At 58.6% G+C, this 27,145-nt stretch overlaps 2 protein-coding genes across 2 annotated transcripts in view; both read right to left on the bottom strand.

Moving 5' to 3' along the window:
• The window catches only part of LOC102765512 (kinesin-like protein KIF19), a 14,953-nt gene extending 4,706 nt beyond the window's left edge, over positions 1 to 10,247 (bottom strand). The window contains exons 1-7 of the mRNA XM_015565158.1: positions 10,094 to 10,247; positions 8,908 to 8,988; positions 4,494 to 4,604; positions 2,453 to 2,540; positions 1,339 to 1,475; positions 1,054 to 1,179; positions 6 to 89 (exon numbers count right to left, since the gene is read on the bottom strand). Coding sequence (XP_015420644.1) covers positions 6 to 89; positions 1,054 to 1,179; positions 1,339 to 1,475; positions 2,453 to 2,540; positions 4,494 to 4,604; positions 8,908 to 8,988; positions 10,094 to 10,120 — 654 coding nt within the window. The 5' untranslated portion in view covers positions 10,121 to 10,247. The remainder of the gene's footprint in view (positions 1 to 5; positions 90 to 1,053; positions 1,180 to 1,338; positions 1,476 to 2,452; positions 2,541 to 4,493; positions 4,605 to 8,907; positions 8,989 to 10,093) is intronic.
• Positions 10,248 to 11,799: 1,552 nt separating this feature from the next.
• EIF3B (eukaryotic translation initiation factor 3 subunit B) overlaps positions 11,800 to 27,145 on the bottom strand; it is a 20,554-nt gene continuing 5,208 nt past the window's right edge. Inside the window, exons 2-19 of the mRNA XM_015565159.1 lie at positions 24,764 to 24,985; positions 22,823 to 22,942; positions 22,361 to 22,418; positions 21,766 to 21,894; positions 21,476 to 21,633; positions 20,671 to 20,802; positions 20,527 to 20,593; positions 20,203 to 20,249; positions 18,947 to 19,157; positions 17,498 to 17,570; positions 16,639 to 16,761; positions 16,227 to 16,305; positions 15,509 to 15,647; positions 13,963 to 14,088; positions 13,493 to 13,570; positions 12,996 to 13,104; positions 12,669 to 12,786; positions 11,800 to 12,197 (exon numbers count right to left, since the gene is read on the bottom strand). Of these exons, the coding sequence (XP_015420645.1) occupies positions 12,683 to 12,786; positions 12,996 to 13,104; positions 13,493 to 13,570; positions 13,963 to 14,088; positions 15,509 to 15,647; positions 16,227 to 16,305; positions 16,639 to 16,761; positions 17,498 to 17,570; positions 18,947 to 19,157; positions 20,203 to 20,249; positions 20,527 to 20,593; positions 20,671 to 20,802; positions 21,476 to 21,633; positions 21,766 to 21,894; positions 22,361 to 22,418; positions 22,823 to 22,942; positions 24,764 to 24,985 (1,975 nt within the window). The 3' untranslated portion in view covers positions 11,800 to 12,197; positions 12,669 to 12,682. The remainder of the gene's footprint in view (positions 12,198 to 12,668; positions 12,787 to 12,995; positions 13,105 to 13,492; positions 13,571 to 13,962; positions 14,089 to 15,508; positions 15,648 to 16,226; positions 16,306 to 16,638; positions 16,762 to 17,497; positions 17,571 to 18,946; positions 19,158 to 20,202; positions 20,250 to 20,526; positions 20,594 to 20,670; positions 20,803 to 21,475; positions 21,634 to 21,765; positions 21,895 to 22,360; positions 22,419 to 22,822; positions 22,943 to 24,763; positions 24,986 to 27,145) is intronic.

Here is a 27,145-nt window from a genome sequence, read left to right on the forward strand (position 1 = left end):
AGCACCGCGTGGGAGCGCGAGGACGTCCTGTTGGCGGCCGTGGGCTCCTGCGTGCGCTGCCGGTTGCCTCTGGTGAGGAGCTGCATGATCTGAGGACGGAGTCCACGTGGAGGGCGGCGGTTAGGGCCCGAGGGGCCCTGTGCTCCCTCCAGATCCACCGGGCAAGGGAAGGGGTGCCCTGAGCTCCTGGGGCACCTTGTGCTGGGGTGCTGATGCAGCACCTCGTCAAGGGGAAGCGGTTTCTGGTTTGTGGGTGAAGTGACTGATTCACGGAGAAATGGCAGGTGGCTGGGGCACGCGCGGCCCCTCGCCATCTTCTGCCTGTGGCAGACATCACCAGTAGATTACCCATCTCTTCCCACAGAGCCGGGGCAGCCAGAACCCTTCTCAATTCAGATCTCAGGCCCCGATGGGGTGGCAGGTGGGCAAACCCTCCTGCGAGCAAGCAGCTGTGGAAACCACGCCCAGGAGGCCCTGCTCAGCACCTACTATGCGCACACATGCTAGGACTGCGAGCAGGGGTGAAGGAGACGGCGCAGAGCTTGCGGCCGAATAGGCAAGAAGCCCGGCATCTACCTGCAGACCCTCGCCGACCTCTCCCCGCCCGAGCCCACAGGGCTGGAGCACGGCCATGGTGCGGGCTGAGCCCTGGAAGGTTCCTGGGCGGTGGGAGCCCACCCCGAGGGCAGTGCTGCGAGGGTGGCACTGGGGAGCCTGGGGGCAGAGAGCAGGGGCAGGGCTGCAGCAATGCCCACACTCGCCCTCGCTAAGGAGCCACCTCAGGGTGGGGAGGGCACCCAGGGTCACTGAGGCCGCCTGCGTAACTGCAACCACTAAGGGGGGGGTGCTGAAGAGGGGCGTCTGAGCGGGGAGGGGGGGACCTGCAGAGGTGGGGGCTGAGCCAGGGCGTATGGGGGAGTCTGCGGGGAGCGCAGGCCAGGAGGGCGGGGAGGTGCAGATGCTGCCCAGCCCTGAGCTGAGGAGCAACGCTGGGCTGTGTGCCTGGCTCTGCTGCGAAGCTGAGGAGAAGGGAGTGTGGCACCTGGCCCTCACCTCCTGGGCATTTGAGGTGGAGACCTCCGTGATGCCCGCGATCTGGATGCTGCCCCTGGCGTCCTCCCTCAGCTCCAGGAGCCCCGAGGATGGATTCAGCAGATCGCGGATCACCTCGTTGTAGATCTGGGCGAGACAGAGCGGCCAGAGAAGCAGAGGGCAGGGCTCGCGTTGCTGGCTCCGCGTCCACCAGAACCTGCTGCTCGGAGACGGAGGTTTGCAAAGGGCATTCGGGGTAACGCGCCCGCCTGGCAGGTCAGGCGCCTGAGGCAGGTAGCAGCTCACCTCCAGGTAAGACATGGACACGCTGGAGTCCACGCTGCCCCGGGTCCGCTCGATGGCCCGGAAGAGGTCGGCGAGGGTCTGCAGGTAGATGCCAGGCTCTGCGTCCATGCCCAGCATCGTGTGGGTCTTCCCGGCCCCTGCAGGCACCACCCCCACCGGCCCTGAGTGGGCGCAGACCCCGCCGGGCGCCTGCCCGGAGACTGCCCACGCCACCTCGATCGCGCAAACCCTCCCGCTGCTGACGTCTCGCTTCCTATTCCGGTCACAAGGGTAAAACCGTCAGTCCGACCCGGCCAGCGGGGCTCAGGTTTTGAGCGTTGACCTATGAACCAGGAGGTCACAGTTTGATGCCCTGTCAGGTTTGTGGGCTCGGTCCCCAGTGGGGGGCGTGCAGGAGGCAGCCGGTCCATGGTTCTCTCTCATCATTGATGTTTCTGTCTCTCTCTCCCTCTCCCTTCCTCTCTGACATCAATAAAAATATATTTTTTAAACCCACAACACCCTCATCCATCTATCCATCCATCCACCCATTCATCCATCCATTGGTCCCGGCTGCCTGCAGAGGAACCCGGGGTGAAGGAGGTGGTGCGGGCGGAGGGACAGGGGTCTGTCTCTCTCCTCTCCAAGGTGTCTGAGCCACGTTGTAACCGAATGACCGCATCACACTTTTTAAGGAGTCTCTTCTTGGGGCCCCTGCCCCTCCCCCGCCCACTGACAGGCTAGGACCAAGCTGCTCTTCCCCTTCGCTGGTGCCTGGCACACAGTAGGTGCTGGTGACCTTTGTTGAACGGAAGAGGGATAGCCAAGCTGTGGCTGCGGCTGTGGCTGTGGCCAGGCCCTGCTCAGGGCCTCAGTTTCCCCATCTGCACAGGAGGGGCTAGGCCTGACCGCACTGACCGTGGCACAGAACCACGGGGAGAAGGCTGCGTGCTGGGAAAGCCACTGTCCCTCTCTGAGGCTCCATGCCCGTCTGTGAGAGGGACCTCCCCTGCCTGTCGAGGCTGCTGTGCCAGGAGCCGGGGCCCAGAGGCCAGCGCGGCGCCCGCACCCGGCAGGTGCTTGGGCTGCTAGGGAGCCTGCACCACCAGCCCCCCCCTCCAGACACGCCCCGTACCTGAGGGGCCATAGGCGAACACCGTGGCGTTGTATCCGGAGACGACGCCGTCCACCAGGCGCTGGGTGGTGGCACGATACACGTCCCCCTGCGGACAGACAGAAGGAGACAGCAGCTGGAGGCAGCCTGCGATGTCCATGCCGTGGGGACCTGGACAGGGCCCCACAGGGGAGGGCAGTCCAGGCACAGTGGGCGTGGGCATGGCTGGGCTCCACCCTGGATGCACGTAACTGCCCCACCTGAGGCCTCACAGTGTGGACAAGGCGGACCCCGCAGGGAGGCTGCGGAGGCGACACTCCACCCTGAGCCTGGCCCCCGTCACACCACGCTCCTGTGAGTCCTTTCCAGGGCTTCTGAGAAAACTCGGAGGAATCAGGGGGAACACAAAGGGCTGGGGCAGCCACAGCGCTCGGCGTCTGGGAGGGGCGTGTGACCCTCTTTATGGGACAAAACTGGGACCAGGGAGTGGAAGTCTCCACCGGCAGAACTGAAGGTGCGGCGACAGTACAGTGATGGGAGTGTGTGGCAGTGAGCTCCCTGTCCATAGGGGCATTCAAGAAAGGACTCCTCCAGGGACCCAGTGGGACAGGCGGCAGGAAGGAAAGAGGTGGACTGAGATGGCTGGAAATTCCCTGCCCCCCAAATGTGCATCTAATCCCCTCTCCCCAAGTCTGGGCCAGGGAAGCGGGCAGAGAGATGCCATGCCCGGGGTGGCGAGCCTTTTTGACGCCTGGCAGCTCCTCCCTCACCCCCTTGGAGCTCAGGGCTGCCATGTGTGAGGAGGCCACAGGTGGCTGCTGCAGGTGACAGCCCCCACGGACGCCCGCAGCACCAGTCCTGACAGCCCCGCGGGTGGGCCATGGGGACGCAGGCACGGTCGGGCCTTCGGGTGCCTGAAGTCCCTCCCCATTATGACTAAAGCCGCCCAAGACTGATGGGGACTGGCAGCTGCAGTGGAGAAGGGCGGGGGGTGGGGTAGGGCTGGGTCCTGGAAGGTGAAGGTGGTGCAGATGGAAGGTCCCCTGGGTGCAGGGCTGGGCCCAGCATCCCAACTTCATCGCCTGCTGGGGGGACGTTCCCACCTCAGGAGGCCGGGGTTCAGATCCGCTCTGCAGGGCTCGGGTGTGAGTGTCCTTCACTCTGTCACACCGCTCTGAGCCCGGGGCCCCCTCTGGTGTTGGTGACAAAGCCCCTCTCACGGCAAGGGCCAGGTGAGGTGCTGGTGAGGACGACCTGACCTGGCCTCAGGCTCCTCTGTGGACTGAGGACTCGAAGCCTCAGCCTGGACCCTGCCCGCCTCTGCTCTCACAGGGGGCTCCTTCTTCCGGTCTCAGCTGAAAGTCCCTCCGAAAAGGCCTCCACTCGCTGCCACCACTGCACCAGTACCAGTGGGTTTGTTTCTATCGCTCACTGTGCCGCCCCTCCTGGGACAGGAGCCCTGTGCAGGGAGTGTGTTCTGGACACATGGCAGCCAGACACCACTGTGCTAGATGGATGGGTGGACAGATGGATAAGTGAATGAATGGACAGATGAATAGACAATGGATAGATGGATGGATGGGAAAATGGGGGATGCATGGAGGGATGGAATGATGGATGGATTTGTGGGTGGATGGATATGGATATGTGGATGGATGAGTGGATGGATGGATGCATGAATGGGTAGATGGATGGGTGGATGGATGGATAGGTAAATGGATGGATGGATGGGTGAATGGATGGATGGTGGATGGATGGATGGATGGATGAACAGATGGATGGATGGTAGATGGATGGATGAATGGGTGGTGGATGGATAGATGGATGGGTGGATGAATGGATGGATGGATGGGTGGTGGATGGATAGATGGGTGATGAATGGATGGGTGGGTGGGTAGGTGGATGGATGGGTGGGTAACCTTGATCATCAGGGAAACCCCTGTGATGAGCGATGGATGAGACCATGTGGCCACACAGTCCTCCCCAGGGGACGACAGGGCTTGGTGAGGACAGTCAGGACAGCCTGGTCCAGAGGGACTAAGGGGCAGTGGGCAGAAGGTACCTGCGATGCGTGCTGGTCGAAGACGGTGTCAAAGATGAAGGTCTTCTCCCGGGACCGGTGTGCGCGCAGCGTGTCCTCGGGGTCCTCGCCCGGGTCCATGAGCACCACCATCTAGAAGCAGGGGCGGAGCGTCAGTGGGGCTGGGGGCGCCCAGGGAACCAGGTGGGCAGGCTCCGCAGGATGGGAGGGCTTCATGAACTGTAAGGTGTTGAGCCAGCGTCTGGCTCCTGCGTTCCCCTGCGTGACCCCAGCACGTTCACTCCCCCGGGCCTCCCTCTTCTTGCCGGGGGCTGAGCTACCCCAGCGAAGGGGAGGATGGAGGCGGGGGGTGCACAGGTACCTGGGGAAGGACCCACCTGAGCTCTGCAGCTCTTGTTTCTCTGAGGCCCGGCCGCCCCTCCTGGCCCTGTCCTATCGCACATGAAAGCGTAATTATGGGGGAGGGTGTGAGGACATCTGGGGGCCATGGGAGGTTCAGAGGCACCTTTCCCAAGGGTTGGGGGGCAGGGCAATTAGAGACCAGTCAGCTCTGTTTACTCCGAGCTGGAGGGCGCTGGGGAGGAGCCACAGTGTTAGGGACACACGGGCCACGTGGCCGCCCACCTCCCTGCCCTGGCCCTTGGTGCTTGGCTTTGGAAACAGGTCCCGGAGGGGAGGGCTGTCCAGAGGTTCAGGGGGTCGGGGGGACAGGGGGAACAGGCAGAGCAGCCCCGGGAGCCTGGCTTCGGCCAGCACTTCTCCCAGGATATAAGCCAACTCTCTCTCCTTCTAGTGAGGGTCCAAGGCAGCGATCTTCGATCTTTGTCATCTCAGCACATAAGCTAATTACTCAAATCCTGCGCACACCAAAAAATATACTAATTTTTTGCCGATCTAATAAAAAAATAGGTGTAATTTCGATCAATTTACAAATAATAATAATTACCTACCCTTTTTGCTCCAAAGTGACTTTTTAAAAAACCAGGTGCCAACCCCTAGCTGGTGTGGCTCAGTGGATAGAGCATCGGCGTGCAGACCAAAGGGGCCTGGGCTTGATTCTAGTCAATGGCACCTAACTTGGTTGGGTTGCCAGCTCCTCCCTGGCCTGGGCCCTTGTCAGAGCGAATGCGGGAGGCAACCAATCGATGTGTTTCTCTTACATCAGTATTTTGCTCTATCTTTCTCTCTCTCTTCCACTCTCTCTATAAGTCAATGGAAAAATATCCTTGAATGAGGGTTAAAAAAAGAGAAAGAAAACAACAAAAAACAGGTGCCCATACTCGTCTATAAGGATTTCTGGTACCAAGAGTTAACCAATCGCCCTGACTGGTTTGGCTCAGTGAATAGAGCGTCAGCCTGTGGACCGAAGGGTCCCATGTTCAATTCCGGTCAGGGGCATGTACCTTGGTTGCGGGCACATCCCCAGTAGGGGGTGTGCAGGAGGCAGCTGATCGATGTTTCTCTCTCATCGATGTTTCTAACTCTCTATCCTTCTCCCTTCCTCTCTGTGAAAAATCAATAAAAAAAAATAATAATAATAACTTAAAAAAAAGAGTTAACCAACCTTATTATGCAACATAACCAATAAGATGCAACTCTACTATGTGACCTATACATTCATGGTTCAGGACAGGGCATTCACACCGGCGGCTATACTTGTGCTGGCCGCTGTCACTTTTTATTTGAAAGCCTAAGGCAGTGGTTCTCAACCTGTGGGTCGCGACCCCTTTGGCGGTCGAACGACCCTTTCACAGGAGTCCCTAAGACCATCCTGCATATCAGATATTTACATGACGATTCCTACCAATAGCAACATTACAGTTATGAAGTAGCCACGAAAATAATTTTATGGTTGGGTCACAACATGAGGAACTGTATTTAAAGGGCCAGAAGGAGCCGAAACCGGTTTGGCTCAGTGGATAGAGCGTCGGCCTGCGGACTGAAAGGTCCCAGGTTCGATTCCGGTCAGGGGCATGTACCTGGGTTGCGGGCACATCCCCAGTAGGAGATGTGCAAGAGGCGGCTGATCGATGTCTCTCTCTCATCGATGTTTCTAACTCTCTATCTCGCTCCCTTCCTCTCTGTAAAAAATCAATAAAATATATTTAAAAAATAAATAAATAAATAAAGGGCCAGAAGGTTGAGAACCACTGGAGGGGAAAAGAGTGCAGTGCCCTGACTAAAGTGTCGGGTGTTGCCTGTTTTATAAATCCCTGCGGCACCAGTTGAAGTCGCTGGTCTAAGGCGGGAGGACCCGGGCCACTCCCACTGCACCTGCTGGCTGGGCCGGGCCTGCGCTGGAGGGGGCCCTGGCCTGGTCCCTGCGGGGCTCCAGCCCAGCCTGGGGAGTGGGCCTGCGGGTAAGGACTCCACACGAAACACTGGTGTGGAGGGGCATCCGGCCCGTTCACTCTGAAATGTCCCCTAAAGGGAGTCTGTGATCAGGGAGCGAGAGGGACGTGAAAACGAAGGACATTGCTGCCTGGGACCCTGGGCTCAGAGGACCTGGACCCTCTGCAGGCCCTCCAGGGGCCCCGAAGGCCTTCGAGTAGCCTGACGTCACTTCAGAACAAAAAGCTAAGCTGGGCCAGGTCGCTCGGTTACTTAGAGCATCATCCCAATAGGCCAAGGTTGCAGGTTCGATCCCTGGTCAGGGCATGCGTGCATAAGTGAACAAGTAGATGTTCTGCTCTCACGTCAAATTTAAAAATAAAATAAAAGGTAAAAGAAAATGCTATAACATGGACGAACCTCAGAAACATGCTCAGTGCGGGAAACCAGCCGCAAACGGCCCCCTTCCCCCCCACCCCCCCTCCCCGTGTGATTCCACTGGGTGAGTCGTCCACTCCGGCAAATCCAGAGACAGGGGCCCGGGCACTGGGGCTGGGACAGGGACGGGGGCACTGCTTAGGACAGTGATGGTGAACCTATGACATGAGTGTCAGAGGTGACACGCGAACTCATTTTTTTGGTTGATTTTTCTTTGTTAAATGGCATTTAAATATATAAAATAAATATCAAAAATATAAGTCTTTGTTTTACTATGGTTGCAAATATCAAAAAATTTCTATATGTGACACGGCACCAGAGTTAAGTTAGGGTTTTTCAAAATGCTGACACGCCGAGCTCAAAAGGTTCGCCATCACTGGCTTAGGGCATGTGCGTCTCCTTTTGGGGTGAAAATGCTTTGGAACTAGACGGAAGTGGGTACACACAGTGTGAATGTGCTAAATGCCACTGAACTCTTCACTTTAAAATCGTGAATTCTCAGCCTGATTGGCGTGGCTCAGTGGCTGAGGGTCGACCTCTGAACCAGGAGATCACAGTTTGATTCCCAGTCAGGGCACATGCTGGGGTTGGGGTATTGATCCCAGTGTGGGGTGTGCAGTAGGCAGCTGATCCATGATTCTCTCTCATCATTGATGCTTCTATCTCCCTCTCCTTTCCTCTATGACATCAATAAGAATATATTTAAAGTAAATAAATAAACAAGGAAGCCACCTTTCTAACAACAAACGGCCAATCTGGTCACTTGACAAGCTTCCCCTCAACTGTGGCGTTCCTTCTGCAAGTGACCACCTGCTCTCCTGCGCCATGAGCGCCCGACTCCAGCCCGAGTCCGGGGAGCAGGAACCCTGGCCACACAGCAGGTGAGGTCCCCATCCTTGTCCCAGGCCTAGGACAGTGCTCAGCCAATGAGACTGGCTCCGGCGGAGGGTGGGGGGGGCCTGCCCGCCCTCTCCCACACACCACTGAGCCCCCAGGCTCCCCGGGTCTTTAGTGACCCCCATCGACCCCCACGGCTCTGAGCTGACATCACACACTCATCTATTCCCAGTTTGACCCCCACACGAAGGGGAGCTGGCGGTGGGTCTTTGTTGCCCCCATGGCTCCGCCTCGACGTCCCTGGTGAGCATGACATGGACATTTCTTTTTTTTTCTTCTTTTGAGAGGAAGGGAGAGGGAGAGATAGAAACATCAAGATGAGAGAGAATCACGGATTGGCTGCCTCCTGCACATTCCACACTGGGAATTGAGCCCACAACCTGGGCATGTGCCCTGACCGGCAATCAAACCATGACCTCCTGGTTCATAGGTCGACACTCAACCACTGAGCCACACCGGCCGGGCTAGACATTTCTTCAGTGAGCGAACGAGTGAGTGAATGGGTGAGCGAGTGAAGGGGTGAGTGAATGGGTGAGCGAGCGAATGGGTGAGTGAGCAAATGGGTGGGTGAGCGAGCGGATGGGTGAGCAAGTGGATGGGTGAGCGAGTGGATGGGTGAGTGGATGAACAGTTCATGGACGAGTAACCAGTGTACAGATGGGCATGAATCACCGAATGAGTGTGAATGAGCGACTGTCCCAGCGGAAGTGGCACGCCCGGGAGGGTGAGCCTCATGCCTGTGGACACCCTCTGTGGCCCTCAGCCTCACCTGGTCACCCACTTTGTGGGCGATGACGCTGGCTCCCTCCTCCTGTTCTGTGTCACTGAGCGGGCGGATCCGAAGCGCTACCTGTGGGCGGGACACTGTGCAGCTGCATCCGAGGCCTGGTCACCCTCTCGGCCCTTCCTTGCCGCCCCCACCAGGGCTTCCCACTCCTAGGGGAGCAGGTAAGACCAGCGAGCGAACCCCAAGCCCCTCCAGGCATAACTTTTTAAAAACATACTTTTATTGATTCCAGAGAGGAAGGGAGAGGGGGAGAGAGAAACATCAATGATGAGAGAATCATTGATCTGCAGCCCCCTACCAGCCCCCTATTGGGGATCGAGCCTGCAACTCAGGCATGTGCCCTGATTGGGAATAGAACTGTGACCTCCTGGTTCCTAGTTCGACGCTCAACCCGAGCCACCAGCCGGACCAGGCATAACTTCCCACTCAGGAGCACGAGCTGTTCGCACCCACAGGGCGCTCAGAGGAGCAGGGACTGCAGCGGCCGGCTGTTTCGGACAGGAAGACGGAAGCACTCGCCCAGTCCCACGGCCACTCGTGGTCCGGCCCTCACCTGGCCCTCTGCTCGCAGAAGGTGCAAGGGCTCCATGGCCCATCGCTCTGCACACCCCGCCCCTCTAAGGGAGCACGAGGGAGCCCTGTGGAATCGCAGACCGGGGCCCCAAATCCTCCTCCATCCCGTGAGAGCCGTGCCCCCACCCCACCCCTGCTTTCTCTTCTGCAAGACGGGACCATCCTCCTGGGAGACACAGAAGCTGGGCTCCTCCCTGGGGCAGTCATGGTGGGTCGCTCTGTAACCGGCCTACAGGTGTGGGGCAGGTCCCTGGCCCATCTCACCCCACGGGCAAATGGGCCAAGGTTCCAGTGACCCAGCAGGTGGGTCTCGTCAGGCCTCACAGGGCCTGGACGGGGCCAGGTGGGGGGCCTACCCCATCCCGTTTGGGGGTCCTGGTCCAGGCACTGAGTCCCCGGGGAGGGAGAGGCAGAGGCAGGGGGGAAAGGGGTATCTGGAGAAGGGTCGCTGCGCCCCAGGAGGGCAGTCCCCAGGAGGGAGGTGGGCGGGCCTGCACGGCTAGACGCAGGGACGGAGGTCAACAGACAGCCAGGAGCGGGAGGCAGCCTCGGGGACACAGCCCCACGGCGGTCAGGCCACACAAGGGACACTCACCGTGAGCTGCTGGTCCTTGGGTTCCATGTCCCTCGTGGCAGGGCTACCTGGGCTGGGGAGAGGCGGGCACACAGCCTGCTCCCTGCTCCCCGCTGTCCAGCTGCACAGACCTGCGGTGGGTGAGAGGGCACAGAGCCGGCGGTTACTTCTCCCTGCTCCCTGCTGTCCGGGCTGTGCAGACCTGCGGTGCGTCACCTGCCCCTCCCTGGTGACATCAGTGCCCCAGGGGCCCCTCAGGGATGCTGGGCTGCCCACGTGCTGCGGGTGGGCCCCAAGCAGCCAGGTGGCCCAGGCCCGGTGGGTACAGGCTGGCTGCCCGCCAGATACATGATTACAGCGCCAGCCTTTGACTGTGCGCTCATCTGACACCATGGCAACCCAGGCTCCTCTGCCCCACCGCACCTGCTCCCCAGGTGCGCCTGCCTGAGCCCTGCCCCGCGTGGGCTTGCGGCTTCCCGTGGAAAGGGGGATGGACACCCCCAGCCGACACGCAGTGCAGTGTTTCCAGCTGAGCGCTTCTCCCCGAGGAGCTTCTAAAGCACCTGCAGCCCTCGGGCTGGCGGACGAGGACATGGCTGCTGCCCGTGGCTCACCTGTCCGGCTGCGGCCTGACCGCACTACCGCCTGCTCCTCTCCCACGGCCCCTCCAGGGGCGCCGCTGCCTGCAGGTCAGGCCCTGACCGTGTGGCAGACTCGCAGGTCCCTGGCCACAGGCAGCCCGCGCTGGTGTGAACCGTCAGTCACTCCTGCACTTGCTAGGAACCAGAGACCTAGACCGTGTTCAGGTCAGAAATCCCAACCACAGGGCCTTGGGGCCGCAGAGGCCACTCCAGGGGTGGGCCTCGGGTCGACTGCTCAAGGGCACCACGCGCTCCAGCCTCGGGCCTGGCAGACCAGACGTGGCACTTGGGTGGTCTCGGGCAGTGGTGTTGGGCACACCCCTGTTCCCTTCTTGGCCTCCAGGTCCACGTTGGGCTCCAGGATCCCTGTCCCCAGCCGTGAAGCGCCAGCCTGACCCGTCAGGACCCTGCTGGAGCCCAGGTGTCCAGGTTCTGGGCCACCCACAGGGCCGGCTGGGAAACCATGTCTGCAGTAGAGGAATCAGCAGTGTTTCAGAACGTCTTTATTGAAAAATCATGTACAACAATTACAACTAGTGAGTTTAAAGGCATGAAGTCAGTCCTTCGAAAGCGCTGGAATCTGTTAATGGAGCTGGGCCTTTTCCCGCTCCAGCAGGAAGGCAGGAAGGCGGCACCGCTGAAGACCAGGAGAAACGGGCGACGCACTGCAGCGAGGACGCGCGCACGGAGACTTAAGGCTCTGAGAACAGACACAAGCACCTGTGGTCGGACGGGCCACGCTGGGCAGCAGGCCAGCCCACACAACGGGCAGAAACCACACGGCTCTGCTCACTCCCCTCCAGTGGGGAAAGGTCACGTCATCCGAGGACCACAGAAGAGCAGCTAAAGCGACAGCTCTACAGGCCTCCGGGGAGGGTGGAAGGCCCTTCACGTCCGGGAACGACAGGCATGGAGAACCCGGAGACACTGTTACAACCCAGCTCAGCGGCACAGCAGGACCCCACCACAGGGTGCACTCCAGCCCGCCACGCCTGCACGCGAGCCCGTGACCGAGGGGCCAAGCCCCACAGGGCAGGGAGAGGCACCAGATCACGGTCGCTACCTACGTTTAACGACAAAGACAACTTGTTCGTACAGGTTTGCTTTTATTTCCATTGAGAACCTGCCACAGCCTGGACGCGAGACCAGGCGTTGGGTGCCCCCGCACAGGGACACCGGGTGCACTGCTCCCAGCTGCTGTCCGGGCCCCGGGCAGAGTCCCCACAGGAGGCCGAGGGGGTCGTCGCCTGGTGGTGCAGCAGGAGGCCAGCGGCGGCTCCCACGGGAGTCTCGGTGACAAGCACACGGTGACTCGGGAACCGCAGGGATGGCTGGAAGCAGTGCCTTGGGGCGCCCGCTGGGCACCAGGGTGAAGGCACGGCTCTGGAGACGGCTCCCGGGGCGCGTCAGAGCGGGAAGCACAGGGACGCCTGGCTCCGGCACGAGGTGGTGCTGCAACGAGGGGACACAGCTGACCCTCTGTCCTGTACACACAGGCCCACGTCAGGGGCAGCACGGGCAGTCCCAGCCGCCCAGCCCCAGGGGGCAGCCCCAGCCCTCAGCCTGGCACCAGCTATGAGCAGCAGTGTCGCCGGTGGAGCCGTCCAAGGATGACCAGTCACTCCCCAGTCTGGGGCAGCACTGCCTGGACCCCAAGTCCCTCCCCTGACCCACAGCTCCCAGCTGCAAGGCCTCTAGGCCAATCGTCATGGCAGCACCCGAGTCCCTGCCACACCCCACAGGGCTCCGAGGGCTCTCATCCCAGCCCCACCAGGGACTGGCACTGGAGGCCCTTCCCCCCACTGGCCAGCCCCGCCCTGGAGCTCCAGCCCTGACGCCCGGGCTGCATCTCAATGTCACAGCACACAGCACGGACCTCACAGGTGAAATGGGCTTCCCTGTACGAGACACTGGCTAACCTGCGGGCCAGCGGGAAGAGCTGCTAAGGGTCTTACCACAGTGCGGTCGGTCACTCCTGACTCCCCAGGGGGATGATCTCCTCCGTGACAAAGAACTCGATGGTCTCCTCCTCCCAGTCATCCACGTTGCTGTCCAGCTCGTCAGTGTCCACGCCTAGAGGAGGGACAGAAGGGTGACAGAGGGGCGGGCGGCGCCAGCCGCAGCCTCAGGGAGCAACGGCGGGCGGGAAGGCAGCTCAGACCTGACCTTGGCTGACGAGAACGTGACACACAGGTGTGCCGAGAAGCCCGTGAGGGAGCACAGACGCCAAGAGAGAACGGCTGAACAAACACCAGCTCTAGAAGCAGATCCCACACAGTTACCTCCTCGTAATTCCAGGCGCTCGTTTTTCTGCTCCATATACAGCTCCTGGGCCATTTTCCGGTACTTCCGGAAGTCCTCCATCATGGTGCGCCGCCTCTCCACCAGTTCCTAGGGGTGGGGCCGGGGGGCGGGGTTAGAGCGGGCACTGCACCCAGCACCCTCCCGACCCTGCTGCACCAGAAGGGCAGTGTCAGCAGCCGCCGCCAGACGACACAGGGACACTTCCCTTAAAGGGCCTGCCAGGACAGGAGTGGTGGGGTGCTCCTTCCCTCTCTCCTCCCGACTGCCCCACCCCACAACTTCTGTCTCTGAAAGCCAGTTGCCAAGAGGGTCACAGGCCTGGGCCCTGCCCCGACCTGCAGGCGGCACAGGGAGCACCTTCCATGGAGAAGTGACTGCCCAGGGGACCCCCCAACCCAAGCCAGACACTGGCCCCGCTCTGCCATGAAAGACGGTGGCCATCTGTGGCCTTTCCCAGTCCAACGACCACACTGACCTTCGAGGCTTTGGACTGGCTCAGACGATCCTTCTGTTCGAAGATCTTGGAGTATTTCTTCAGGTCTTTTCTAATTTGCTGAAACAAAGACGGGTCCCTTAGGACTTACACAGAATGACACCCAGCGGCCGACGGGCACCGCCTCCAGGCACTCCGCATGGCTGGACATTGGCTCTCGGGTCTCGCAGCAGCGGGCCCGTCCTCCCTTCCCAGGCTCCGTCCCTCAGCCTCATCCTCACACCCTAACCCACTGCAGAGCTCCCCATGCGACGTGAGCCCCGTGGGGACGTGGGCGCAGGCCCTTCCCAGTTCACGCCCATGTCCTGGAGGGGTCCTGGAGGGGTGCTGACGGGCCTGCGGCTCCTGAAGCTCCGGTGACTGCCCTCAACTGCTCTCTGCCTCGGCAGTTCCTGCTCGGGCATCCCTTCCCAGGGCCCCCCTCGCCCGCTGCAACCCACTGGAGAGCAGACCTTGATCTGGTCCTGGCTCAGGAGCGTGGGGGGCCGGGGCCTCCACAGCAGCTGGCAGAAGCGGTCCTTGTTGTTCTTCTGTAGGAGGCGGCCCTGGAAGGTCCACAGCCAGTACGCATTGTCCACCTGCAAGAGGAAGGCGGTTCTGCTACCCCAGGGACCGGTCCGCAGTGGCGCCGGAGCCACACACCCACCTCACTCCAGGCCCGGGCGGCGTGGCGCAGTGGTTGAGCGTCAACTCATGACCCAGGAGGTCACGGTTCGATTCCTGGTCAGGGCACGTGCCCAGGTTATGGGCTTGATCCCCAGTGGGGGACGTGCAGGAGGCAGCGGATCCGCGATTCTCTCTCAATGTTTCACTCTCTCCCTTCTGTCTGAAACCAACAAAAATAAGTATTTTTTTAAAAAGCCTATCCCACTCCACACTGGTCTGCAGGCAGAAGGTGCGCCTTTGCTGGCGGCGCCATGTGAGCCTCACTCTGCTGCGAACATCAGGCAGCTGCGGGCCGTCCCATTTAACCGCGCGCCGAGGCGGCCGGCTGAGCTGAGGGGCACAGCCATGGTCCTGGTCGGGATGTAAAGACACTGCTTTGCAGCGTGTTGACCAAGCCCGTGGTCCTCAAAGTTCATGACTTCACTCAACAGAATCACCTGAATTTGACCACAAGCTGGGTGACCAGACGACGATGGTCCAAACCAAAATCTGCATGGGAGAGCCCTCGCCGCTTTGGCTCCGCGGATAGTGTCGGCCTGCGGGCTGAAGGGTCCCAGGTTCGGTTCCGGTCAAGGGCATGTGCCTTGGTTGCGGGCACATCCCCAGTGGGGGTTGTGCAGGAGGCAGCTGATCGATGTTTCTCTCTCACCGATGCTTCTGACTCTCTGTCCCTCCCTTCTTCTCTGTAAAAAATCAATCAAATATATTTTAAAAAAAACTGCTTGGGAGAGAAGTAACTGCTGGGAGCACACGAGCACCCCGGGACACGCCCTCCACGCGCACCCCACAGCAAGTGGCCCAGGGGAATGCCCAACCACAGGGGAAGCTGCAGACCAGAAAGCTGCACCACCGACCCCACACCGAGACCCGGCTGTTACAAGGAAGACGGAGCCTGACTCGGGAGAGCGCGACCAGGACCGGCACCTTTTATGGAAAAGGCTGATGCCTCAGGCGCTCTGGTCCGAGCCTCACGGTGAGGAAGTGATGCGCACTCAGGGGAAACCAAGTTTCAAGCTCTGGACCCACCCCGGGCTAGTGCGCCCGGCGTGCTCCTCTCTGACGCTGGACGGCGGCAACTGCCCGCTGCAGGCCGTGTGAGTGCTGCCACACGTGCAGGTGGGCGAGGCTGAGCCATGCTGATTGGTGGGCACTGCCCACTACAGTACTGACTGGAACACAGCCCTCTCATGAGTGAGAAGCTTCTACACGGAGGCAGCTGGAGCTGGGCCCAAAGGCTCAATGAACCACGGAATCAGTAGCAATGCCCGCCCACCTGAGCAGTCACCAGCCCGGCACCACTCGGTCTCACAGTAGGCGGCTTGGTCCCCATACCTTGTGGCTCCACCAGGACACAGAGGTGACCACGTAGCGCCCAGTCGGGTCCCACTCCACGTCGGAGGCCATGTAGTGCTCTGCAATGTTCATGACGGTGCAGTCGGACGTGTCCACGAACGCCAGGGCGCCATTCATGCTGGGGAGACAGACAGACAGATGTCCTCACTGGGAGCCTCCCACGCAGTTCCCTCGGGTTCCAGGGCCGTGGAGGCCCCGGGTGAGGGTCCAGGGCGTCCCCTAACCACTGCCGGGCTGTTAGCGTGGACATAACAGAGATAAGGACGCTGCTGAAGGCTGCCAGGCACAGGACCAGCCCGTGTCTGCGGCACATTTCATAGAGCAGGTGTGCGAGGAGCCTCCGGAACCCCAGCGGGGACAGCCGCTGGAGCGCCTGCGCACATGGGCGGGGCGCTGAGGGTCCTCGCCCCCATGTTTGCTGGAGGAGCAGCTAAGCAGGGGCAGGGGGCTGAGAGGGTCGCCACGAGAGCACGGTCATGCCTGGGCCCCAGTCCGGAGCGTGCACCAACACTGTGCACCCATCTGCCCCACGCACCAAGGCCGGGATGCCCAAGCACATGAGAACTCCAGAGCTCAAGGATTCAGCGGTATCACCACTCGGAACCCAGCACAGGAGGCGTGGACTGGGGTTGGGGTTGGGGTCGGGGTCTGTGCGGCGGCCCACAGAGCGCTGCTTGGGGATCAGGCGGACACCCACCTCCTGAGACCGGCCAGCACCACGAACTGTCCTTGGGGGCTCCAGAAAATGGTGTTGGCCTGCTGCTTGTCAAACATTTCTGAAAGGAAAGAAGCGGCTGTGAGAAGTCATGGTGCAGGCGCAAGGGCCGGCGTGCAGCCAGGACCAAGGGGATAGGGACTGGCATGTGGCCAAAGCTCAGAGAAAGCAGCCTTATCCACTCAGTGCCAGGGCAGGAAGCTGAAGTGTAGACACTGACGTGTGAGGGAGCCACGCAGGCTCCGCCTGTCCACTGATGTGACACGCCCACGGAACCACGTGTCCACAATGAGTCTCCCAGCAGCGGGCTCAGGCCTGCGCAGCTGCCCCAGCAGGTCCCCCACATGTCGACTGGCTCAGCCCTACAAGACACAAGACAGGCAAGGCCACCTACTGATGAGCTCGATCTTCCCGTTGCTCTTCACGTGGTAGAAGGACACGGATATCCGGGGGGTCTCTCCGTGCAGCACCGCGAACTTGCTCCCATTCGGCTCCCAGGCGAAGGCGATGATAGGCTCTGTGAGGAGACAGCACCTGGTCTGTTACAGCTGGTCTCACGTGCACTGAAAGCACCACCGAGCAGCAGAGGGAAGGCGCACCGGCGCGACGTCCACTGCAGCTCACTGGCCCGTGCGCCTCCTGGCCGGTGGAAAGGCCCACCCGCCCGCCGTGGGCTGTGAGGCCCGTGGCCATGTCCTCTCCTACACTCCGTGGCACGTAGGGACCCAGGGCCTCGTAAAGGGCTGCCCTCCTCCCCGGGCAGGAGGCGGGCCTTACACGTCCTCCTATCTCTGTGTTTCCCCTGCCCCTTCCTGTCTCTCTCCAGCAAAACAGAAACAAAACAAGACGCAGGTGAACTGCCACCCAAAGGCAGAGGCACGGCCCCTGCACAGTTCTCGTGGGTCCGGAGAAGGTCCTCAAACGGAAACTCAGTGTGATGAGCTCCGCAGCTAACGGCCCAACGTGGCTAAGACCCGCCTCCCCGTTCTTGCCAGAGCCCTCGCGCCTGTGCTCGCTGGGGGCGCAGCGATGAGAAAGGCGGGGCAGCCTCCCTTGGCCACTGGAAAGGTTACGAGACTGAAGCTGGACAGGACAAGACTCCTGAACATACAGCGTGTCTGTAGCTCAGAGACCCACGCCCTCAGGTCGCTGCCGCAGGCTGTCCTGGCGCCCGCCCCAGCCAGGCACCACACCAGTTCCCAAGGCCACTGTGAGCCCAAGGCCACTCAGCACGAAGGGCCCAATGGACTTGCCTTTCATTTCCACCACATCGACAGGCACCTGCTTTTCCCTCATTCGGAAAATTTCAAAATTCGTGACAACACCCTGTTAAAAAAAAAGGGGGTGACAATGTGGAGACCTCCAGTGTGAGGAAGACTTAAAGGGCAAGTGGAGTGGTCACAACACCCTCTTCATGACACGGGCCCTCCGTGGCTGATGGACACCGGACAGAACTGTCTCGGGAGAACTGGACTCTCTCCCTCTGTCTCTCTCTGGCCCAGACTCTACTACAAAGAACTGCCCTAAAGGTCACGTCACACGCAAACCGTCCACGGATCTGCACTGCAGCCCGTCTGCAAGATTTCACGCGCTCAGAGAAGGTAGCAAGACCCAGAGGCCACGCCGTGCGGTCCGCTCCCTTGCAATGCACCCTCAGAAGATCCGGACAGAGGGAGGGGCAGAGCAGGGTGTTAGGAAGGGAATGGGAGCGGGTGGCTGCTAACGGGGGTGGACTTCCTGTCTGGGGCGAGGAAAATGTTCTGGAATTGAGACAGTGGGGACTGCGTTGCGCAAGATGGTGAAAGCCACTGAACCGCCCCCTGGAAGGCTGAGGGTTACGGGACGTGGACTGTATCTCAATGAAACAGCCCTGTAAAGGGCAGGGGATACGTCCACGGGAAGGGAAGCAGGCAGTTTTGTAGGAAAGTTCACTATCATGATGCAAACCCAAAGCAGAATGGGTCAAGCAGGCCCTTCTTTGTGCTTAAAAACACTGAGAAACAATATTCCCTTCACCTCCAGAGGAGAGGGCGGGAGCCTGGAGCCGCATAAACAGCTGGCCCGTGAGCAAGGCAGGGGTTAGGGCAGCCGTGGGCAAGCTACGGCCCGCGGGGTTGTTCCGGCCCTCCGGTCCAGTTTAAGAACCATTGTGGCCCTCGAGTCAAAAAGTTTGCCCACCCCTGGGTTAAGAGCACCCATCTCGCGCAGTCAAAAACCCACATCTAAACTGAGTCCCCCAAACAGAACGAGCCGTCCCCTAGGGCCCACAGGGCCTGCTGCAGGGCCTCCGGCTGCTCGAGCCCCTTAGGGCGAAGGCGAGGACCAGCGCCCACAGCCCCTCCCAACGCTGCCTCTGATCTGTGGTTGGTGGGGTTGCAGCTGTGAAACTTGGGACGGAGGCGACTGGGTATCAGCTGGGAAAGGCCCACGTGTAAGTGAACCACGCAACCCACACCCGTCCTGTTTGTCAGCTGTGTTCCCGTTAACTCCAAGCCACCTGCGTGTCTCACCCACTCAGTTTTACGGATAAAGAACACTCCTCAGCTAGACACGGCCAGAGCGCTGGCTACGACCTGCCCGCTCACTCCTCCTGGGATCAGGTGGGCCTGATGATAACCCACAACTGCAGCCAAGCCCCCACCGGCACCTCCACACCCCGAGCCGGTATAGCCCGGCCCCCAGGACCGCCCGGCCCCGCGCACCTGGGTGCCCTTGGGCGTCCTGTCCACTTTCACACACAGGTAGTCCCCATTCTTCTGCCAGTGCAGCTTGCAGTCCACCACGTTGAAGAGGTTCCTGACCCGGATCTCCTGGCGGCTGGGCAGCTGCATCAGGGTCACCCGTGCGGGAATGTCCTTGTCTTCGGGCACCCAGAAGGCTATGATGTTACCACCAGGGGACCACGAAAAGTCTCTGCGGGACAAAGGAAGCGCCGTCACCGGGATGCCATCACCGGGGGCAATGGCAGGGCTCACTGGCCGTTCGGAGGCCCAGCAGCAACCTTCGTGGGAGCACACTGCCTGGTGGTGCTCTAGGACCCGTCAGTCATGTCATCCTGTGGCAGCCCTGACCCTGACCTCTCTGCCAGGGAGGAAAGAGATGCTGACAGTGCCGCCCAGTGCCACGTCCCCTCTGCCAGGACTCACACCCACCCGACCCCTCCCTGCGCTGCCAGCAGGTTCCATCCCTTTGAAGCTGACGGGCCGGGCTCTGTGCCTTAAAGGACCCAGCAGGAGCTGAGGAAACCACAGCAACAAGGGAGGAGCCGCGGCTGGAGAGAGACTGTGAGTTCGTGCTGTGAGCACCATCTTTACTTCTGCGTTTACGAGAACCAAGTACTGGCTTTATTTTCAACATAAGCCACAATTTTGCCCAAAAATGTAAGAAGGGCCCGGCTAGCATGGCTCAGTGGTTGAGCACTGACCTATGAACCAGGAGGTCACAGTTCGATTCCCAGTCAGGGTACATGCCTGGGTTGCAGGCTTGATCCCCTGTAGGGGGCATGCAGTAGGCGGGCAATCAATGATTCTCATCATTGACGTTTCTACTCTATCCCTCTCCAAAACCAATAGAAATCTATTTAAAACAAGAAAAGAACGCAGGGAAGGAAGGAGTAAGAAGCCTGATCCGGCACGCGGCACTTCAAGGTTGACACTCACCCCTCCAGAGGCTTCAGAGGAAGGACAGGCCGTTCTGACAGAGGAGCTGCGACTCACCAAACGCCCCCCACACCACGTAGCACGGAGCCCTGTCACTACATGGAGCCCCTGCTCCACCGTGTGGCCCCCAGGAGGCACCCTGTGCGGGGGAGGGACACGTCGCCCAGGAGGCACCCTGTGCTGGGGAGGGACACGTCGCCCAGGAGGCACCCTGAGCGGGGAAGGGACACGTCGCCCAGGTGGCACAGGCCAGGCCGGGGCCGTAGAGCAAGAGGAGCAGCTGGAGGAGCCCCGCTTACTTGATGCCGGAAATCTTCAAGCTCTTCTTGTCCAGGAGGCCCATGGACTGCAGGAAAACAAGGGTCACAAGTGACTGAACAGGCCAATGTCTCAATAATGCAGTGTTTTTACAGAAAGGCAAGCGGAGGCTCCGATGTGAGCTTGCATGAGCAGAGGCAACAACTCCTGAAACCGTCCACCTTTCCCAGCCACCTCTCCGCCCCACCCTCTGAGCACAATGAGAGCGACCAGCCCAGGACACACCGCTCCACCTCACCCGGGTCCAAGGGAAGCCCACCCAAGCCGGCCCCGCTCATCCTGCGATAATGCAGTCCATCACTCACAGGAGTTTCATAGATGCTGAGGGTGTCGAGGGTCATCCGAGCAAAGAATTTACCATCATGGCTCCACCTGAGACGAGAAAAAGACCAGTGCAGGCTCTGCCCACAGCAGCTCCCGAGGTCGCCAAGCTCCCACTGTCCACCTACTTGAAAATTGGCCAATGAGCGGAGCTTTCACAGTGAAAGCCTCTCTTCTTCTGGCCGGTAAGGATGTCCCAGATGATGATGGCCTGGGGGTCATCCTGTGTGTCCATCAGGGGGCTAAAGGTCACCAGGTATCTGTAACAGAGGGGGACACGTTTTATTTCTTTAAAGTTAAGTTTTTGTTGATTTGAGAGAGAGGAGAGAAAGAAACATTGATGAGTGAGACCCTCCATTGTCTGCCTCCTGTATGCCCCCTACTAGGGATCGAGCCTGCAACCCAGGAGGATGCTGGGTGGCTGTGGACCATGGCCCTCAACGTCCTCATGTTCCACCCACTCCCCCCACAAAGCTACATGGACTATCACACACAGGAGGGATGTTCGTTCACAATGATCTGCAAAATACATGATCTTGGATTAGATCCTGAACCGAAGGGGGAAATTTTACAAAGGACATCACTGGATCAAGGGATAAGGTTCTAACAGTAATTAATGTTAAATTTCCCGACGTTAACGACGGCATGTGGCTGTGTAACACTCCCTTTCCTAGCAAATGACTCGGGGGAGAGGGACGTGACCCTTCCACTTACTCCCAAAGGCTCATGAAAACATTATGCTCATCTATTTGGAGAGAAAATGACAAAGCAACCAAACCACACGTGAACTGGAGCGCTCAGCACAGAGCACACAGGAGTTCTCAGACCTCCCGCCATTTCTAAGGGTGAAACCACAGCACAACACAAAGGCTCTGCAGGAGGCCAGCAAGAGCTGAAGGGAGCAGATGCCAATGCACTGCCCCATGGGCTTACCTTTCGCAAGGGGAGAAGTCGATGAGCTGGACGCCCTGGTGGCTGAATCTCTGAATCTGTTTGAATTTCTCTCCCCCCCAGAGAGCAATGCCTCGCTGATGGAAGGTGGCCAGGTAGGTGCCCTTGGGAGACCAGCGCACGTATGTCTCTGTCCACCGCTGTGGAGAAAGCAATGCCACCATTAACGCAACAGCACAGCCGAGCACACACGCCTAGACGGGTCCCGGAGACCAAGACACCTCCCCTGCTCTCATGCCCAGCTCCCTCCCCAAGTGGCAGCAAACACCCACCGCTCTCTCCTCAATCGATACGGGATCCTTCACGTCATTCCAGAATATGGAGGTGCGGTCTCCGCTCTCGAAGATCACACTGTACTGATCCCTGCACTCCGCCTCCTCCAGCCAGTAGCGCAGATTCCCCTGGAAGGTGACCGAGGGCGGGGTCACATGTCAGTTTTTATGAGAGAAACGCACTCATTGGTCACACTGCTCTTGGAGGTGGACACATTCCGGCAGCATCTCCAACTGCCCAGGAACTCCCCACCCCAAGCCAAGAGGCTAGCCAGCATTTCAACTACAGTGGGGCCTTGACTGACGAGTTTAATTCGTTCCGTGATGGAGCTCGTAACTCAAACTACTCGAATGTCAAATCTTAAAGCGAACGAGTGAGACACGTGATGCTGGGCTGATGTGGTGACGTTCATTGTGACGTGCGCTGCGCCAACTAGCGGTGGGGTATCTGAAGCTGCTCGTAGCCCGAATTTTAGCTTGCAACTCAAAGCAAAAAATCAGCCAAGAGACGGCTCACATCTCGAAACACTCGTTAGTCGGGACACTCGTAAGTCAAGGCCCCACTGTACTTATATCCCGATTCCATTCAACATACCAAGTCCTTGAAAGGCTGTTTCTCTGGAATATCCCATTCGTCACTGATGGTCATGTACCTGGAGGAGAAGAAGAAATGGTCCGGTAGCAGTCACATGGCAGCCCCCCGGCTCCGCCCCCCGCCTGGACCGTCCAGCCAGCCCCCAGCTAACAACCACTAACGACATAACTGACGGTCAGTGTCTACGACAGCTCATCAACACTGTAAGGAAACGCCATGTTTGAGGTGCACTGCACCCTGCTGTCCACCCCAGAGCAGGGCCAGGATGGGTTTTACTGGCAAAACCAGTGAGGGTGCTGGTGTGAGGAGGTGCTACTGGCCAGTGTGAGGGGCCAGGGATGGGGAATGGTCCTCCATGGTATGACCAGAGGTGGAGCCACCCCGAAGGCAAGAGCCCTCCCCCTGACCCGGGCCATTCGCATGGTGAAGGTCCAGGTTCGCACGGCCCGAGCCTGAGCTCACTTGTCAAAATCAGTGAAGAGGTTGACTCTGAAGGTGTGCTGCTTGTCCAGCTTGTAGCCGTCGGCATTCTTCACGGCATCCAGGGCATGGGCAGGAGACGCGTACTCCAGGAAAATGTAACTGAAGCGAGAGAGAGGCAACGCGTGGACATTCAGTCAGCGTGCTTGTGCTCAATACACACGACACCTCCACACCTGCAAACATGGCGCCCACCCGGGACCGTGCCCCTGCCATGTGGGAGGCAGCCCGATCTCGGGCAGAGCCGTTCCCTGAGCATGAATGAAATCCCAACAGAAGCTCCTCATTCATCAAAACATCCATTAGCTTAACTGTGGTAATGGTTTCATGGACGTGTGTGTCAAAATGTGCGAAAGCATACACTTTAAAACTGGGCACGTTTATTGTATGTCAACTATTTCATAAAGTTGTTACAAAACCTGAAGTCACAAAGATCATGGCCCTGGCCCGGGTGGCTCAGTCGGTTGAGTGCCATCCCATGCACCAAGAGTTGCTGGTTCCATTCCTGGTCAGGGCACATGCCGGGGTGCAGGCTCGATGCCCAGTAAGGAGCATGCAGGAGACAGCTGACTGATATGGAGCTCTCACACTGATGTTTCTCTCTCCCTTTCCCTTCCTCTCTCTCTAAAAATCAATAAAAATTTAAAACAAAAACACCCCCTGAATTTGGAATGATTGAAAAAAAAGTCATAAATATTATGTGTTAGGTTGTATTACAGGCTAAGTCACAAAGGTTCTCAAGGGCGTTTCATTATAAACACAATATAACAGGTGTCCTTCCACCTGTTTCCACATAGAAAACACTAGAAGCATCGCTGTGCTTGACCACTTTTCTGTAAATTAAAACTATGCTAGGTAGTTTCCAAAATCTCAACTACACAAACTTGATCACCTTCTCACCCCTATCCTCTCAGACTGACATTTACATGAAATGTAAACAGAGAATGTCTGACTAGACACTCCTTCCTCTGATGACCACCTGGTCACCAGCCGACACTGCCCAGCGGCAACCCCCAATCCAGCGGTTCTCAACCTGTGGGTCGCAACCATTGGAAAACACATATAGCATATCAGATATTTACATGACGATTCATAACAGTAGCAAAATTCAGTTATGAAGTAGCAACGAAAATAATTTTATGGTTGGGGGTCACCACAACATGAGGAACTGCATGAAAGGGTCGGGGCATTGGGAAGGTTGAGAACCACTGCTCCAATCCCACTCCTAGGTCCAGAGCAAGGAAACAAACACAGGCGCTCGAAAGGGGACACATGGGAGACTGTGTAACTGGGAAACACGAAGTCAACTGATAGGAAGCAGATGACCTGTCGTGAGAAAGGACAGAAGCCACAGCATTCAAATAAAGAAACCAGAGTTCCAGTCACCAACACAGAAGACCCACTATGGGATTTCAAAAGCAAACTGCAGGACTGCCTATTATGCTACCATTTGTAAGAGGCACTATTTTATTAGCAGTAACACCAGAAAAAAAAAAAAAGCTGATTAAGCAATGACAGTGCTTTCACCTAAACCATAAAAAATATCCCCATTTGTGATGTTAAAACTTGGGGGAAAAAGGTGTGTCTTAGAATCAATGCAATTGCACGTGTAAAATTTCCCTGGAATTCTGCCACCTCCCAGGTCCTTGGGCCCTTTACCCTGGGTGAACCATGGTGCCCACGGCTCTGACAGCAGCTTGAAGCACCAAACTCTGACTCTGTGAGCGCTCAGCAGCCCGAGGCCTGTCCGAGCGAAGCGCACACACCTCCCAGGACCACGTGCTGCAGCAGCTTCAGCTGAAGGTGAGTGCCCACGGGATGAGGCGGAGCCAGAGAACTCGGCCTCCGGGTGGTGGCTGCAGGGGAGGGGGGGCGCTGACACTGGAGGAGGGAGGACACTTAGGAACCCTGAGTCCCACGCACCCTTTTGTCTTGCCCTCCTCCTCGGGGTAGAAGTCGTTGGTGATCTTCCCGAACTTGGAGAAGATCTTGTGGATGACGTTTTTGAGCTTCTCCAGCCGGTCGGGTCCCACCTGAGGCACGTTGTCCACCACGATCACCGAGTCGATCCCATCCGCCTCCTGGGGCCGGTCCTTGAGCACATCTCCCAGCAACTCTGTCCGAGAGAGAGAGGTCCAGGACTCACTGACCGAGCAACACGCTCAGACGTTAGCTTAGCACTCGGCCGTTTCCAACGAGCAGAGAGATGAATCTAACGCCTGCACCTTGAGGAGGAAGCCTGGGCCCCGCTCCCTTCACGTTGACACGTGAAAGAACGCGGAAGGTTTTAACTCTTCACGCTCCCTTAGACAGTCAGGCATGTCAACAGGTTCCTGGCAATAAGGGAAGATTTCAAGTGAATGTAAAAGAGAAAGACTTAGTAATGAGAAGGCACACGGAGAGGAAGGCCTTTCGCGGAATCGGAAAACCGGGAGTGGGCGGGGACTGCCGTGGAGGCCTCCCCAACCCACCGCCATTGGACGTGGCTCGTCCGTCACTCTGAGACAAATAGCTCCTTACCCAACAGCCTTTCTGTCGGAGGACTCGGGCTGAGACAGGTACTAATCCCAACACTCTGAATAAATTCTACAAATTCGTTAGCTTGTCTAGGAGCCTGTGAAATGGCAAAGCACTGGGTGAGAACAGACACCGGCAGAGCCGCCATCACAGCACACTCCGAAAGCGCGTCCGTCTCAGCCAGGCTGCGGGCCAGCGAGTGCGAGCCCGGGTCATCTCAACCACAGGTGTGCCCTGGAACCGCAGGCCACTCTGCTTTTTTCTTCCCTTTTTATTAATTTCAGAGAGGGAGAGAAACATCAATGATGAGAGAACCATGGATCAGCTGCCTCCTGCACGCCCCACATTGGGGATCAAGCCCGCAACCTGGGCATGTGCCCCTGGCCAGAATCGAACCTGGGACCCTTCAGTCCACAGGCTGACGCTCTGTCCACCGAGCCAAACCGGCCAGGGCCACTCTACCTTCTTTATCACACTTTTAAGAATTTCAACACACCAGCCGGCCTGGTGTGGACCAGGTGGTTGAGGCACAGAACCCCGTTGGGCTCTGGGTCAGGGCACACACCCAGGTGGCGGGTTAGATCCGAAAGACAGGAGGCAACCAATCGATGTTTCTCTCCCTCCCTCCCTCTCTCCCTCCCTCTAGAATCAATGAAAAATATATCAAGTGAGGACTTTTTAAAAAAGAACTTCAACATGCGAAATAGAACACTTTCTTTGCTGCCTTTCATTCTCAGAATTTAAGATGGATTCTCTTCACTTTTGTGTTTGAAATGTTCAGTAAGTTCAAAGGCCTCTCAAAAAGGAGTCTTAATTTCAAGAAGCATGCACTGTTATAAACTATTTCTCATTTCAACCCTTTATAATATTGAAAATGTTATCTAAAAAAAAGAACTGCCACTTAAATTTCAAATAAAAAACAAAAACGAAGACCCAAGAGAAACAAAGGGAAGAGGGAGGTCAGAGTCACACCCTGGCGACGGCGTCCCCACAGGACGGGAGTGCGATCCGGGCTCTTCCTAAGGCTCAGGCACCAGGCAATTAGGTGCCTGCTAAGCCTGCTCTGCGTTTACAAGGCTCCCAGTGGCTGCGTCAGCGTTTCTGTCCAAGGCGGACTCCTTCCCCCTGTCACGTCCTTAGGGAACAAGTGTTCTTTCTAAGCGCCTGTCCCTAACCGGCAAGGCGGCTAGTCACCCACAAACACATCGTCCCGGCCTGCACACCTGGGTCCTCTGGGCCATGGACCCCCGTCTATCCTCCAAGCTGAGCAGCAGACACAAATACAAATGGTGCTGAATGAGCCCAAAGGACACACGTAGAGGGAGAGCTTTACCAGTCCGGCCGACCCAGCAGCGGCGGAGACCTGACGCTAAAGGGCAACCGGCGAGAAGACGCGGCTGTGCCGTCCCAGCCCGAGGGGCGCGGCGCCCAGGGCACTGGGAGAGGGCGCGCCCAGACTGCCTTTTCCAGAGGTGCCCAAGGCGTCTTTCTCTGCTCCCCAGACAGGACAGTTCTTCTTGCAAAACAGGAATCACACGTGAGCAACCGACCACAGGGGCCGGGAGGAAGGGGAGGCTGCTCCGCGCTGGCTCCGGACCCGCACTCCCAGGTCAGTCCGGCTCAAGCCCGTGCCCTGCGCTCCCACAGGGAGGCCCAGCCGCCTGGCCTCGCGCTCCAGCACCCGGGGTCCCACCCAGGCCTGGAAACGGCTCCCGTGTTGGTCTCGTGGGAAGGAGGCTGCACAAGTGCTGAGCGGGAGGACGTCCTGACGGCTCGCCACAGGCCCCA

The sequence above is a fragment of the Myotis davidii genome, unplaced genomic scaffold, assembly GCF_000327345.1.
Source record: "Myotis davidii unplaced genomic scaffold, ASM32734v1 scaffold399, whole genome shotgun sequence".
Taxonomy (NCBI): domain Eukaryota; kingdom Metazoa; phylum Chordata; class Mammalia; order Chiroptera; family Vespertilionidae; genus Myotis; species Myotis davidii.